The sequence below is a fragment of the Bidens hawaiensis genome, unplaced genomic scaffold (genome assembly GCF_021521415.1).
Source record: "Bidens hawaiensis isolate Kalapana, Puna unplaced genomic scaffold, B.hawaiensis_p1.1 tig00018483_1, whole genome shotgun sequence".
Classification (NCBI taxonomy): Eukaryota; Viridiplantae; Streptophyta; class Magnoliopsida; order Asterales; family Asteraceae; genus Bidens; species Bidens hawaiensis.
Genome location: NW_027492791.1, coordinates 61,100 through 77,221, shown reverse-complemented (window position 1 = coordinate 77,221; position 16,122 = coordinate 61,100). Strand labels below are relative to the sequence as shown.

At 41.0% G+C, this 16,122-nt stretch overlaps 1 protein-coding gene across 1 annotated transcript; it reads right to left on the bottom strand.

Annotated features, from left to right (window-relative positions):
- Window positions 1–12,156: 12,156 nt before the first annotated feature.
- LOC143556147 (uncharacterized) lies at window positions 12,157–15,363 on the bottom strand. Its single transcript, XM_077045556.1, has 5 exons — window positions 14,713–15,363; window positions 14,023–14,111; window positions 13,866–13,939; window positions 13,169–13,296; window positions 12,157–12,768 (listed from the first exon to the last, which is right to left on the bottom strand). The coding sequence occupies exons 3-5, from the start codon at window positions 13,907–13,909 to the stop codon at window positions 12,272–12,274; spliced, it is 669 nt and encodes a 222-aa protein (XP_076901671.1). The 5' UTR covers window positions 13,910–13,939; window positions 14,023–14,111; window positions 14,713–15,363; the 3' UTR covers window positions 12,157–12,271.
- Window positions 15,364–16,122: the final 759 nt, after the last annotated feature.

The window sequence follows — 16,122 nt, the reverse complement described above, 5'->3', positions numbered from 1 at the left end:
GGTGCGCTGGGGGAAGCCAAGTCTAGCTACCTGGAGGGTAGGCTGACGAATGAGCTTCGGATTCTCCTCGCCCGGATGCAGCCGCGCGTCGAGTTGCTTTGTCGTGAAAACGACAAGTTAAAGACGGCGCGTAGCCTGGAAGTGGCTCAGGCGCGGGCTATCCGGGAGGAGAATAAGAGGCTTGCCGCCATTGCTGCGGAAAAGGAGAAGGCCTTCAAGGCCCTCGAGGTTGAAGTTCAGGCCCGGCTCGAGGCCCGTTCCAAGGCTACCCAAGCTGTTAACGAACAGCTTCGGTTGGCTAAGGAAACTGCACGGAACGCAACTGAGAGGGCCACCAAGGCTGAAGCTGTTGCTGAGCCTCTACGCACTGAAGTTGAAGAACTTAAAGCCAAATTAGAGAAGCTCCTGCAGGCTCATGATGCCTTGGCCATGGAAGACGCCAAGAAGCTCCAAGAGATCTTGGACCAGAGGGGCATGCTTGACCACACTGAGCGTAAGCTGAAGGGCGTTGAAGAGGCTGCAGCTAAAGATGTGTTGCTTGCCAACCTTACTAAAAACGAAGCCGAACGCGCCCGTGATGAAGCTCAAGCTGCCCTCCAAGAGGCTCTGGTCACCAAGGAATGGCTTCTTCGAGAAGTGTTGTCGCAGGTATGCGCAGCTTCATGATTTCTTTATGCTTTTCCTTACACTTAGAAGCGTTTTTGATATATTTCTATTTTGTAGGTTGTGCATCGGGTTCTCACGAACACATCTTATGACGATGCCATGAGCGCAGCCCTCAACGCTTCTCATGAGGATGGGGAAAAGGCTGGCTTCCTGCTTGGTCTAGGGTTTGTTGAGAAGGGCATCTCGCCTTCCAACTTCCCTCTATATGACGTGGATACTGAAGCTGCTTATGACCAAGCAGTGAACCAGTATGCTGCCTTCCCGCATCCGGTGGTGGAGAAGGTGAACGAGATTGCTGCTGCTGATGATGGGCTAGCTATTCTCAAGGCTTTCCTTGAACCGCCACACTCAACTGATGGTGCGGGTTCAAGTGGGAGTGGTCCTGAAGCTTGATCCTTTAGATCCCTTTCCACCGTTGGAATAGATTTTTATTTTTGTATAGATTTATATTCTTGTATGCGGGTATGTGCCCAGCCATTCTTGAAATAATTGAATTTTTATGGAATATAAATCTTTTGTTAATGTCTTGCCTTGTAAACCTTATATGTTTGCTCATGCATATTCTAGTTTAACTTAGCAATTTCATAAGTACTTTGGATGGGTTAACCTTTCAACGTGGTAGATAATAAGTTAAAGTTTTGCTTCCTCTATCATGATTGTGCGGGTAAAACCGTCACTTTCACTTAGGATGGCTAAACTTTACCTATATCTGACCTGCATGAAGGTTTTTCTCAGCTTTTCCTTAGAAATTTTTGCCGTTTTTATATTTACGCGGGTTTTTCCGCCTTCCACACGCAACGACTTACTTCTTTGCACACTTATTTATGCGGTGAATACCGACATATCAGTGTGGAAAGTTCGTAAGTATAAAGGTAAGGTTATCAACACAATGTGATAAGGGATAATCATTTCCATTAGAAGTGGCTCTAGGCCTTTTCTTTACAAGTTTGGAATTGATCTACATGTAACATTTGCGTAATTGAGCTCCATTCCATGTTCTTGGGATGGGGGTGCCATCGAGCCTTTCGAGCCGGTATATGCCCTTTCCCAAAACTTCTTTGATAATGTATGGCCCTTCCCAGACCGGGGCCAGCTTTCCTGTTTGCTCTTGGTTCGAAGCCTCGTTGTTACGCAGTATGTAGTCTCCGACATTGAAGTTGCAGAGTTTTACCCGCGTGTTGTAGTACTTTTGCATTTGTCGCTTGTAGTTCTCTTCACGCGCTGCGGCTAAGTCTCTGCGTTCTTCGGTTAGCATAAGGTCTAACCGTCTTTCTGCATCATTGTCTTCTGGCTGAGTCAAGACCCTTGGTGAGGGTAGACCAATTTCGACCGGGACCATGGCTTCAGTGCCATAAGTAAGGCTGAACGGGGTTTCTCCCGTACTTGCCTTTTTCAGCGTTCTGTTTGCCCAAATGACGTGTGGAACTTCGTCCACCCAGCCAGATCTATGCTCCAAGAGTCTTTTCTTTACGCCGTCGACGATGCTCTTATTTGCTCTTTCTACCTCACCATTACCCTACGGGTGTGCCACTGAGGTAAAGGTGTGGGTGATTTGAAGTTCTTCTAGCCACTTCTGTAGCTTCTTGTCAGCAAAGTTGGTGCCGTTATCGCTCACCAAGTTCTGTGGAAGTCCAAAACGACAAATAATGAATTCCCAAATAAACTTTTTGATATGTTTGGCGGTTGTTTGGGCTAAGGGTTTTGCTTCTATCCACTTGGTGAAGTAATCGATAGCTACCACTAGAAACTGAACGTTCCCTGCTGCTGTGGGAAATGGGCATGTCACGTCGATGGCCCACTTCTGAAATGGCCATGAAGAAGTGACTGGGACAAGTTCATTCTTCGGGCGATGCGTGTTGGGTGCGTAGAGCTGGCAAGATCTACACTTTCTGATGTATGCCAGCGCATCCGTATGCATCCCCGGCCAAAAGTATCCCGCGTTATTTAGCTTGGCTACAACAGCGCGTGGACCTGCGTGTACCCCGCAGATGCCTTCGTGTACTTCCCTTAGGAGGTAATCAGCATCTTGGTTGTCCACGCATCTTAGGAGTGGGCCAAGAAAATTACGCCTGTAAAGTATGTCATCAACGAGTTGATAGTTCAGTGCTTTACAGCGTATTTTTCTTGCCTGTGTTTTTGACTCTGGTAATATACCCACCGCAAGGTAATTTATTATTGGTGTCACCCACGTTTCTGTGCCGGTTTGGATGACACAGATTTCCTTGTGCTGGACTGATGGTGCTCCAAGGAGTTCAATGCGGATGTCCTTTCCCAAGTGGGTGAAGGCTAGCGATGCAAGCTTGCTTAACGCATCCGCAGATTTGTTTTCGCTTCGCTTGACGTGTATGACTTTACAATCGTTAAAATCGCGCATAAGGGTTTTTGCTTGTGCGAGGTACAGGGCCATTGTGTCGTTTACGGCCGTGTACGTCCCGTTTATTTGGTTGGCTACTAACATGGAATCCACGTGGGCTTCCAAGTTTTTCACTCCCATCTTACGCGCAATTCTCAACCCGGCCAAGAATGCTTCGTACTCCGCTTCGTTATTCGTACTTGGAAAATCCAGTCGAATAGCGTAAGTGTATTCTTGGCCTGCTGGGTTGGTTAGTTTCAACCCTGCGCCTGAACCCTCGTTATTGGTTGCTCCATCAGTGTAGAGTCGCCAGACATCATCAATGTCCTGTGCTGGAGAGGGTTGAGCCTCCTCCTGGCACTCTTTCTCCCGCGAAGAGGGGACTTCTGCAATAAAGTCGGCCAAGACCTGGCCTTTTATGGCTGGTCTTGGTTTGTACTTTATCGCGTATTCTCCCAATTCTATTGCCCATTTGGCTAGACGTCCTGACAACTCGGGTTTGCCTAGAACGTTTGCAAGTTTGAAATTGGTGAGAATGGTGATTGGGTGACCTTGGAAATATCGTCTTAGCCTGCGTGAAGCGTGTACAAGCGCTAAGACTAATTTTTCAAAAGTAGAGTACCGGGTTTCTACATCTGTTAAGACGCGACTAACATAGTAGATGGGCATCTGGATGCCTTTTCACTCTACTAGCAGGACTGCCCCGGTTGCTCTATCTGTGGCGGAAAGGTATAGGATTAATTCCTCCCCCACTTCTGGTGCTGTGAGCGTTGGGAGTTCGATCAAGCGTGACCGAATTTCCTGAAAAGCTGCTTCCGCTTCTGGTGTCCAGCGGAAGTGCGTTTTCTTTAAACAGTTTCTCAATGTTGACACGAATGGGAACGACCTATCCGCATGGTTTGCCAAAAAGCGGTTAAGTGCGACTAGTCATCCATTCAGTGTCTGAGCTTGCTTGATGGTAGTAGGTGATTCAATTTTGATAATGGCTTCGACCTTTTCAGGGTTCGCTCTGAAGCCATCTTTAGTAACAATGACTCCTAAGAACTTCCCTTCTTCCATCCCAAAGGAACACTTGCTCGGATTGAGCTTCATGTTTATCTTTCTGAGCGTGTTGAAAGTTTCTTCGATGTCTTTCAACATCGCTTCTGGCTCAAGGCTTTTGATGACCAAGTCATCCATGTAGACTTCCAAGTTCCTCCCAATTTGGGCATGAAACTCTTTGTCCATCAGGCGTTGGTATGTGGACCCGGCATTCTTAAGTCCGAATGGCATCATTTGATAACAAAATGTGCCATCGGGCGTCCAAAATGCGGTTTTGTCCTGATCGTCAACGGCCATGTGGATTTGATGGTATCCCTTATACGCATCAAGGAAGCATTTAAGGCGAAACGGTGCTAACGAATCTACCTTAAGGTCAATTTCGGGTAACGGGTAACAATCTTTGGGGCATGCTTTGTTTAGGTCTTTGAAATCTATGCACATGCGCCATTGTTTGTTAGATTTCGGTACCATGACGGGATTTGCAACCCATGTTTGATATCTGCTAACGCGTACGATGCCCGCGTCAAGGAGTTCCTTGACTAGTGTTCTACACGTGTTAGCTTGTTCCGCCCCCATTACTCTGCGCTTTTGTATGACTGGCGTAAAAGCCGGGTCACACTTGAGCTTATGCTCTGCCTTACTTCGAGGTACACCAGTCATGTCAGCTGGTGTCCATGCGAAGATGTCAGCGTTTTTCTGTAGTAAGCGTTTGAGTAAGGTGCGTGTAGGATCTGTGATTGTTGGACCAATGGTAACAGCCTGGTCAGGGTATTTGCCATTGAAGGCCCATTCTTCTGGTTCAGTGATGGTTGGTTTGGCCATCTTTGGTTTGGGTTTAGATGAGACAGATGCGATGCATACCTGGGGAATACCGGTGATCATCGCTACACCCTCAACTGTTGCCCACCCCATCATGCCGTGGACTGAAGACACCACGGCGTTGAATCTTGCCATCCCGTCTCTCCCGAAGAGAATGTCGTATGTGTGGTGTGGCTTCCTCATTACGACGAAGTCCACGTCTTCTGTGCGGGAATGTTTCCCGTTCGTGAGAGTGACGGGGAAAGATAGGATACCCAGGGGGTGTTTGTGCTGCCATCGAACCCTTCCATCGAGGCGTAGACCGTTTCCAGGCGTTCTTTGTCTTCGTCGTCTAGCTTGTCGAAGAACTGCCTGTACATGACCGTTGACGAGGCGCCGTTATTAGCAAGGGTGCGGGAAGTGATGTAGTGCCCCAGCTGGCTTTTGATGACTATAGGGCCTTCTTTGTTGGGCCCTCCTGGCACTCGCGGGAAGCGCATTTCAGCTTCCTTCCACGCACATGGTTCTGTCGTTCGTCGTTTCCTTCTTTTGACGTTACTATGAACCATGTGGATGCTGATGTCAACAGGCTTTCGTCCGTTGCCCTTGTACCGATTATCATTCCTTCCTCCATTCTTGATTGATGCCACGAGGTGCGCAAGTTTTCCATCTTTGACGAATGTTTCGACAACATCCTTCAAAGATGTACACTCCTCGGTGTTGTGGCCCTTTGTCCCGTGGAAGTCACAGGATTTGCTCTGATCAGCATTGTGGCGCTGCCGGATCATTGGAGCTTTTGGCCATGGGAGTTTCTCGGTGGCAAATATCTCCGTGACGCTTTTGGTGAGTGGCGTCCATCGGGGGTTTCGGTTTGATGGGTGCGTGTTATCCCTTCCGCTTAATAGAGGGCGAGAGCTGGATGAGGTGTCAAAGTTTACCCTTGACTGCCAAATGCCTAGCTTCCTCATTTTGTTTTGCCGGGCGGTCCGGACGTTGTTTTCTCTGGTCCTTTGCGTGTAGAGATTTGTACTCTGGGGAAGATTCCGACCCAGTTGATTTTCCGTTTCGGCAAAGCGCTTGGCTGCCGTCATGATGGCATCCCATGTGGATGGCATGCCGTCTTTACCCGTCAATGTGCGGATAAGCTCTGGGTATTCGGCGCCTTGGATGAAAGCTGCGCGAACAAGATCTTCGCTTATGGTGCCCAGACTCAGCTTCTTTGAGTTGAAGCGAGTGATGAAGTCTAGCAAAGATTCATCCTCCTCTCTAACGCAGTTGAGGATCGTCCACTGCTCTTCAGTATATTTTCTCTGTTGACTGAAGTGCTGGCTGAACTTGTGCTGGAAGTCCGCCCAATCATAGATGTGGTGGACCGGTAGACGATCAAACCATGCCCTGGCCGCTCCGACCAGCGTCATCTGGAACATATAACACCACGTGGGTTCCGTCCAATTGCTGACGGTTGCCCCGCTATGAATCTGTTCAAGTGATCGTCTGGGTCGGATATGCCATCATAAGTGCCGATGTTAGACATCTGTTTGGCACTCTTCGGGGCGATTGCTTCCGCAATGTCCCTTGCAAACTTGGACGTTCCCGCATTTGCAACAGTCGGTCTAAAGGTTTTGGAGAAGTCACGTGAGTTTCCCCCCGCGTTCCTCGGTTTGAAGGTTTCTCCAAAATTCCTTCTCGGTTGGAAGTCCGTTTCTTTGCGCTTCCCTTTTGCCCTATGACGAGGGTTTGCGTCGCTGTCGGACTCCTCCCAATCATCGTCCAAGTACTCGCAATCATTGCTCGTGTTGAGCTGTTGTCGAGTACTTCCGAATTCGTCAGCCTGTTGGAGTGAACGTAAACGTTCATCCAACTCCGCTTGGAATTCCTTCTGACGTGCTTCCGCCCACGCTTTCACTTGATCAAGTGTTTGGCGGGGGATCCTTGTCTGTTGCCTCTCCACCTGGGTATCAATGAATCCAAGGGGAGGATTGTTTACTGCACTTGCCCCGGCTTGGGTAACCGGGGTAGTGTTCATAAAATTTGTGTACTCGCCGGTGTTCCCCCCAGTAGCTGGGGTTTTGGTTACCGGGGTTTCTTGGTCACTCGCTGGCCTTGGCACCGGAGTAACCTTAGCCATCTTTCCAGAGGTTTTGAAAAAACTGAGAAAAATTAGTTCTAGCTTTTATGCACGGATGGCGCCAATGAAGAAACACTAAGTAACCCCGGCAGATTACGGATAATCTTAGGGTTAAATAGATGTTTCCCACGAGGGTTAGGTCCGGCAAATATGGTTATTCTTCTGATGTCCTGCAAAACAGACACCGTGAGCTCGTCACTGAGAATGGGGGGGGGTTCCTCCTTGTGACCACCCTCCGACGTGAGAATCAGACTAGGTTGCTCTGAATATAAGTGTATATTAAGAGAAATAGCTAGAGAAGATAAGATAATATCAGATGATATATGATGATGATACCGTTCCAAGGTGTTGGAGTATTTATAGCCGAATGTAGGTTTCCAAGCATGTACGGCCAGCTGTATAATATTCCTTTTCCACCAACTACAGGCTATGTACGTGCCACGATGGGAGTTGGTGGGTAGGGAGCGTGCTCCTCCTCGTACTATTGTCAGTGAGCTGTCACCCTGTGATTGGTTCATGGGCTGCTTTGGTCAGATCTTGTCTATTTTGTCCATACCTTGGCAGGTATAGTACAAAAGATCTTCCAAAAGCGTACGGACTGGCTCTTTTGGGCGGGAATATTCCCGCCTTGCTCATTCCTTCTTCAGGTGACATTGCTGAAGTAAAAGAGTTAGTGCCTTATGCGTGTAGCCTTACTGTTAGGGCGAGTAGCCTTCCTTCTTGGCTTGTACCCATAGCTGCGGGAACAGGCCGGGTACTGTACCAAGAGAGGCTTTCCTGCGTGAACAGCTGGCTTACTGCATGTAAGGTCTTCATCTCTCTGAGCATGGTGGGTCCTGCGGAACCAGTTGGTCTTTGCGCAGACGTACCTCATCAAGGTGTGTCTTGCGGGTCCAACTGGGCTTTGCGGGGACCTACCTCTTCAACTATACTATCCATAAAAGGAACACTATGTTGTCTATAGAAGGAACACTATATTATCCATAGAAGGAACACTATACTATCCATAAAAGAAACACTACGCTATCCATAAAAGGAACATTATACATTATTCATAGAAGGAACTCTATATATTATCCATAGAAGGAACACTGTACATAAGCTATTATTTAATATCCATGTAAGGAACTAATCTCTTCCCTTGGCAATACGTGCAATATCCGAAGATCGTTCACGTACCGACAAGAAATCAATCGTATCTATTACAAATATCATACATGGCATACACTTACCATTTAAGGTAAGTGTATTAACTGTCACATCGAGTATGCACACAGCCCCGAAAACATAACAAGGAAATGGGGCTAGAAACTCACCTGAACTCGGTTACTTCTTCCGTTAATGGTTACTCCTTTCTTTTGGCTGTGCACGGCTAGCTGTATAACAATTATGCGTATTAATTACTATCACTTTTCATATCGCGTTTCTAGTTAAATTATTACCCTCAACGAACGGGGTTCCGGGGGCAGCGCCCTGGCAGCGGGGTCTAGGGGCGGCAGCCCCTAGCAGGGTCCAAGGGGCAGAGCCCCTGGCTGGGGTCGAGCTGCCAAGTCAGCTTGGAAAAAATTTATTTATATTAATTGTCTTATCACATTTTCCATTAGGATTTTAAACTATTATCAAATTCGCCATCTCATTCGTTATAACGAATTAAGTCAAATTCGTTATCAGATCACAGTCTAATTCGTTATCAGATATGATCTGACTCGTCATCCTTCTTAAGTTGATTCGTTAGTCTAGCTCGTCATCTTTCCGATTCGCTAGTCTGGTTCGTTATCTTAGTTCGCTGGCCTAATTCGTTATCCTAACGAATTGGGTGGGTAACGAATCACGTGATTCGTTATCTGATCATAAAGAATTGGGGAGACTGATTCGTTATTTGGGCATAACGAATTGGGTTAATTAATTCGTTATCTTCTCTTAACGAATTACACCCATCTTATCCAGACTTTGACTCAGAGATCAAAGTCAAAATCGTCAAGAACACCATATAGTCAACATATCTTAGATTTGCAATTAAACCTTCGTTTCTTAACCAAATAACACGATTTAGGTATCAATGGATTCGGAATTATAGCGCCTACAAACCCTAACCCTTTGTTCGTCCAAATATACATGTTTATGGGGTGCGATTTAGGCATATATGTTACGGGTCTTCATACTAGCAATTAGCCTATCAAACTGTAATCAATTTCAGTAAGTTTAGCTTCGTTGGATTCGTTTTAACCATACTAAAACAGATCTATGATTTCTAGGCTAAATCCGAACTTAAACGAACAAGTTCTTGATATAAACGTACCTTAAACGAGTAGGTTTACGAGCACGGTTTAGTCTTGATGTTGTTTTGGTTCGTCTCGATGTTCCAGCACCAACAGATCTCGGGTTTTCGCCTTCGGATCTTGACTCGGGTTAGAGAATAGTGTTTGTGTGTGTTTATCAAGGTGTAGGCTATGATGTAGAGATAAAAATGGAAATGATTAGGGTTTAAGGGGTTTTTATACTCCATTAAGCCCATGAACCTAAGGCCCATATTTTCTTTTTGGTCCATCTTTAATTCTATTAACTAAGCCCGCTACCCCTTAAACTTTATTATTATATTATTATCATTATCCCACTAACTCAAATAATTTACCCGACGCAGGTATTATATTAAATATTAGTCTAGAATTTTCGGGATGTTACAATAATAACGTAAGATTATGTATATAATTACGCATGTAATATACATAACAACGCACGGTTATATATAGCTAGAAGATAATTAAAGCAACGGAAAGAGAAAATTAAGTTGAGACATTAATGTTTATGTTTCATATTTAAATAAAGCATTACGTACAAGTAATTATATGTCACATTAACATAATTGAATTGATTAAATGCTAGAATTGGCTAAATAGAAAAATGCACCACCATTGTTGGTTTTTATCTAGCTTCACTAAAACTTTAATGCAAATAGCTTTTATATATTGTCACACGAAAAAATTTCGAGGCACGACCAACAGTTAGATTTACACAAAAACAAATTTTTACTAAAAAAACACTACGAAAGTCTACATTTTATCATTTAAAAAAAAGACACATGAACCAGAATAAGGCTTTGTTGTATTTAGCTTTAATGTTTACTATGTAAATATATTAATCGCATCAAGAGTTTTGGCCTCTTAAATCATTAAATCATTCATGCATCTACTTGAATGATTGAAGTTATTTACAATATGTTGAAAGTATAATTTTCTAGACACTACTGTCTTAAAACGTTTGCTTTATTCAAACTTGTTTTGAACGTTTCTGTTTCTTTTTGTGGACCAATGTAATTGTTTTCAAACAATTTCATGACATATATCCAAGCCAAATCATTGAAAAGGAGTTTACAAAACTATTTACGACATATATCAATGTTGAATAATTTGAAAAGGGTTTTTAAAAACATTTACAACGTATATCCATGCCAGGTAATTTAAAAAGGTTTTACAAAGTCATTCTAAACCATATTATTTTCACAATACCATCAAGCCTTCTTGTTCGTACCTTCACACACTAACTCGAATTTATACAACATCCTATGCGCGCGTGTGTGTATACTAAACCCAGTTTAAATCTCTTTTGTGATTAGGCTTATATTATTTGATGCAACACCTCAAAGGAAACCTTAGATTACTTTTAAGCGAGAGAAGATACATGTGTAAATGCACCATTAATAAGTCACTAGTCAAACCAATTTGTCAAGTAATACTCGTCAATAGTGAAAAAGAAAAAAATAATAATAAAGAAACAATAGATCAATTTACCAAGTAATTAGTTACAAACATGGTTTTTAGTCTAATTTTATAATGTCATTTTAGTCTAAACAATAAGTTATACCAATCGGTGCAGTTTTAATTGTTTCTAAAACAACCAACTAAATTCTATTTTAACTGAAAACAATATCAAGCAGGTATTCTGTAATCTGTACACCGGTTGTATGTAATAGTGATAATTCAACATATGATCATAATGACATACGTACTGATTATACATGATATTAAACTATTTAAATAAAAACTATAATTAAACTAATGAATAAAGAAATGATAATGGTAGGTCGTAATATATTATATAGTGAAAATGTTTAAATAATGAAAACATATAATAGTCCTCCCTCGTAGGTCGTAAGTCAAGCCCAAGTTCTTACATCGTACAATCTTTGCCGTTTAATTTGGATATTTGCACTATAGTCCATGTATTTTATTATTTTTGATGCATGATGTCATTAGTTGCATTTCCAAAAATAACATAAACCCCCATCAACCGGACCACCGGTTCTTTTTCTTTCTTTTAAAAAAATGTAGTTATATTTAATTAAACTAAATTAATTTCATATGTAAGCATCAATCGTACATATGAGCCACCTTAGGTTCACATAAGTCTTTCTTTTGTTTAACGTCACGAGTTTGAATTCAACTAAGCCTAGATGAAGCACTATTAGGTGGATTAAGTCTTACGACCCTAACCACCACCACCCCCCCCCCCCCCCCCGAGAGCTTTCCATTAATCAGGTTAATGGAAGGGATGAGTGGTCAAGGAAAAAGAAAAAAAACACGAAGATAAAAAAACAATATTTCATAAGGTTGAGCAGTGAATATTTCACGCGAGCGACATTTTTACAAGGTAGGGTGATGTTTCACGGCGCCACACCAATTGCCACCTAGGATGGGAATCGAGAAATCGACGTCCACAACTTAGAATACAATGCTTAATAAAGTCATGGCATCGTATGACATTGGAATCGGGCATTGAATGTTCTGGTTCCAATAATAATATCAATGTTGTGGATATATCACAAATTTCAAATGAATCATTGAATTAGGAGGTTATGAACAAGCTTTTAACTAACTTTTTATATTTGATTTGTATGAGATGTTACACAACCTAAGCTTACCCATGCACTCATGTAGATGTGTAGTAGATACTAACTTTATCATGTATATTTATTGGAAATTTGTTACAATCAGCATACATTAACATTATCATCCTAAACAAGACTTCATATGTGATATGAAGTATGAACTTATAGCATATCTTAAAACTGCTATATATTTCCTGCAAGTAACCGACAATAGTTTATCAACTTTTAGGAAATTTATTTACATAACTGTATGTAAAACACAAGTTACATCTTACATGCAGTCGCATGTAAAATATAACTCACGTTATGTAACAAAAACTTAAAAACGGAAACCGTCATATTTTCCACTTGGAAAATTGCCAAAAAAAAAAAAAGAAACCACATGATCAAACACATGCAATCAAAGCTTATAATCTTGTGACATCATAAATGGGAAATTATCATCACTCTTGTAAAACATCCCAGAGTACTCTTCATCATTGACCATCAATGGTTGACTTTTTTTGTCATCTACATCATCTTCTTGTTCTTCACTTCCATTAAGGTTTTTTTGCACAAGATCTCTAAATATTGATGACTGAAACAACAACCCGAGTGCGGTTGGAGAAGATTTGTTCCTCGGACTAAATGGAAAGTTGATATCAGAACACACTTCTTGTTTTTGAGGTAAGCTTGTTTTTTCAGTATATGTATCATTATTGTTATTATAGCCAAAGTTATTAAATGGCAAAACCGGCAAAACTGTTAACTTAGTGTGTGTTTGTGGTTGTTCAGTAATTTGTAGTCCTGGCTTCAACCATCTTATGTAGGTGCTTAAGTCGAAATTGGTCACGGCGTTCACGCCTCGATATTCGATTGCTGCTATGTCATATGCACGGGCGGCCTCTTCTTGGGTGCCTGTAACACAATATTCGGGTAATTAAACATTTAAACATGTCGTTGGTCACTCGGTCTTGAGTTGGTGGCATAGTGGGAGAGATAAAGTCTAAAAACTGGCATAATGCAACATTTTTTTTACAAAAGAGTTGCATCAGACAAATTTGTATTAACCATGTACAATTTTACGGAAAAGAGTTACATCTTGAAAATGTTGCAATTGAAAGAAAAAAAACAGTTGCATTAGGTAACAAAAATGTTGCATTAGGCCACTTTTTTTAGTAGTGATCTTAAACACCCAAATGGCAGGGGTTCAGTCCACGGACTAGAAAGAAATTTGTCTTATATAAAACGTTTAAACATGTCATTCTTAATATTTTACGGGTTGTTGATAATTTATCATTATTATTACTGAACTTACTATAAGTTCCTAAGTAGAGATATTTGTTTCCAAAAACTCTTCCAATTCGGGCTTCCCATTTCCCGTTATGATGATGCCTCGCGACTCCCCGGTACTTTGATACTCCTCTTGAAAATCCACTGCTTCTCCTGATAGAAAGAGACCAAATTACAAAAAGAGTTAGTAATACAAATGGTCTCTGACTCACTGTGATTGTTGGAGTTGTTTTAAAATTGTACATGTGTTTAGTGTTGTTCCTCTAACGTAACACACATGTTTATTGGAATATCATATTTGAAGTTTTTTAACTAATGGGGCCCATTGGCCCACCATTTTTTAAAATAATATATATGTATGCGGTCTTGGATTTCCCTTGAATAAATTAACTACAACATTCGTGTAATAACTTTTTTTTAACAAGAATAAAGTCCGGCTATCTGGATAATCTAATGTCAAAAGACGACCCCAAACACTCACGATTGCAGACCACACTGGGTAGCCCAAGCCGGTGATCTCTTGTTCCGAGAAAAACCAGCTACCCAAAGGGGCCAACTATGGTAGAATCTGGTTGTGATCAGATTCAAACTCAAGACCTTGCGGCATCCATCTAGAATCTTCACTTCTTCTCCGATAGCAGTTGAGCAAAAGCTTATGAAACTATAATTCACAAGAATATTTTCTTACAATCCAATTGTTTTTAAAATTTTCTTAAATTTACCTTCTTAGTGAAGCTAGGTATTCTTCCTTTGTAACAGTTTGCATTATTTTGATTTCTTTCTCATAATCAGAGACCTTCACAAAAGTTTAGACTCACAATTAGCTGTTAAAAATTTTAAAATTACTATTAAAATTTAAAATTCATTTTTTTTCTTTACCGGGAAATTAGTGAAAGTTGATGATCCCCAATACTTAAGAGCAGCTAGATCATATGCCCTGGCTGCTGATTCTTCTTCATCATAAGCTCCTGATTCATGATCAAGTTAAAAATGTCAACTCTATGGTTTAAAAGATCAAAATAACACTAACTTTAAGTTGATTGTCTATGCATAGGTTGGTTTTGGGCTCAAACCGAGCCCAAACCCGAAAAATATTTGGGCTTCGCGTTCTTAAAAATCGTTTGGTTTTTGTTTTTTCAGTCTTTGGTTTTCACAATGGGTTATTTAATATTTACTATTTTTTCAGTTTTGTCATTTGGGCTTAAAATTTGTTGCCCCTAAAAAATGATCATAATAATGAATTTTTGATACTTAATGGTTATTTGATTATATATAAGACATTGGGACCTAAAATCTTTGGAAAGATCATTTATATTCCATAAATTCAATAACCAAAGTTGGTTTTTTCATTTTTTATTGGTTTGCTTTTTTCGGTTTTCTGCACATGCAAAACCGAAACTAAATTTGAAATTTGGTTATCGAAAAAACATAAAACCAAATTGTTGGTTTTGGGTTAGGTTAGGTTATTTCGATTTTTTCGATTTCATGCTAGTTTTATAGCATCTACGAGACCTAAGAGACTAATTCTAACCATATAAAATCATATACTCATTTGCGAAAAGAACTCACCAAGATAAACTGTTCACCCGAACATATCATCCACAAAGCCGATCAAAGTCGAAAAAAGAAACAAAATTTGGTTAAGATTTCTTGATCTCAAAAGAAATACAAAACCATAACAACAATAATAGTAATAATAGTAGTAATAGTAATAGTAACAGTAATTGTAGCAATAATAATGATAATAACCTTGTTTTCCTTTCTTTTTCCGTGTAACATTCCAAGAAAGTTTATCCCACAAATGAGCTTCATATCTTCCGGTCCATCTATGTTTGCTCACACCGCGAAACTTAGAACTTCTTTTCACCGTTGTTGGTGAAGCTTGACCCGATTGTTGACTCGGGGTCATCTGTTCACTTTTGCTGTCAAGAGCAAACTCTCTTCTTCTCTTCACACGCCTCGGTTCTGCTATACCTTCGTTTTCAACCATATTAATACGTCTACGTAGCGAACTTTCTTCACTCTTTACCGCAATCAATGCCATTTTGTTATAACTTATAAGTATAAGCTTCTTGTAGTGTCTAGTTGTTCTTGATCATACGATAATGCATGGTGTGCTACATTGTATTATTGATATGTGTTTATATATGGATATACATATATATAACCATGCACACGTGTGCATGTTTTGGTCTAATGACGATAATTCCAATGATTTTGACAGCTTTAGACACAATTCATTTGTCTATAGTATGTTTTGGTCTAGAATCATCATTCATCGTGTTCTACGCTAGAACCAGTCTGGCTGTTGGTGAGGGTATTTTGGTCATTTTGCTTATTAGGTTTGAACAAGATCTTTAAAGTTTATTTTTTTGTTTATATTAAGTCAAATTTTAACAACTTTAGGAAGCATCATATTCCATGAAAATCTCCGTCTAATTGGTTAGAAGTTTTTTTTTAACATTTTGTGTAAAGAGTTCATTTGTTTGTTTGGGACGATTTAAACAATGGGATCAACAAATTACACGCGTCTTTTGTTTAAAATAATGTTTTTAATTAATAAAGACTCCAAACTAATCATGCTTCTACTTGGATGTATGTATAATGTTCTTTCTTGTGAGGAAATGGCATATGTATATGAAAATGACATGGGGTTTTTCATGCCGATTTATTACGCGAGTTGGGCAAAGGGTTAAGATGTTTCGGGTCAAAATAGGTGGATTTTAACGTGCCAAGACAGGTCAGGATAGATTGAGTTGGTCACTTGGTTGACTCTCTACACGTGCTATTTATTATTTTACTAGCTTGGTTGAACCAAACTATGTACATTAAAATGTGTTAACATATTGCTAGTGTTGCAAACGAGTTGAGCAGCTCATTGAGCTATTCTAGACCAGCTTATTAAATGTTTGAACATGGCAAGGTTTAATCAAGTCCGAGCTTGTTTAGAAGCTTGGCCTGACCCGTTTTACACAAGAC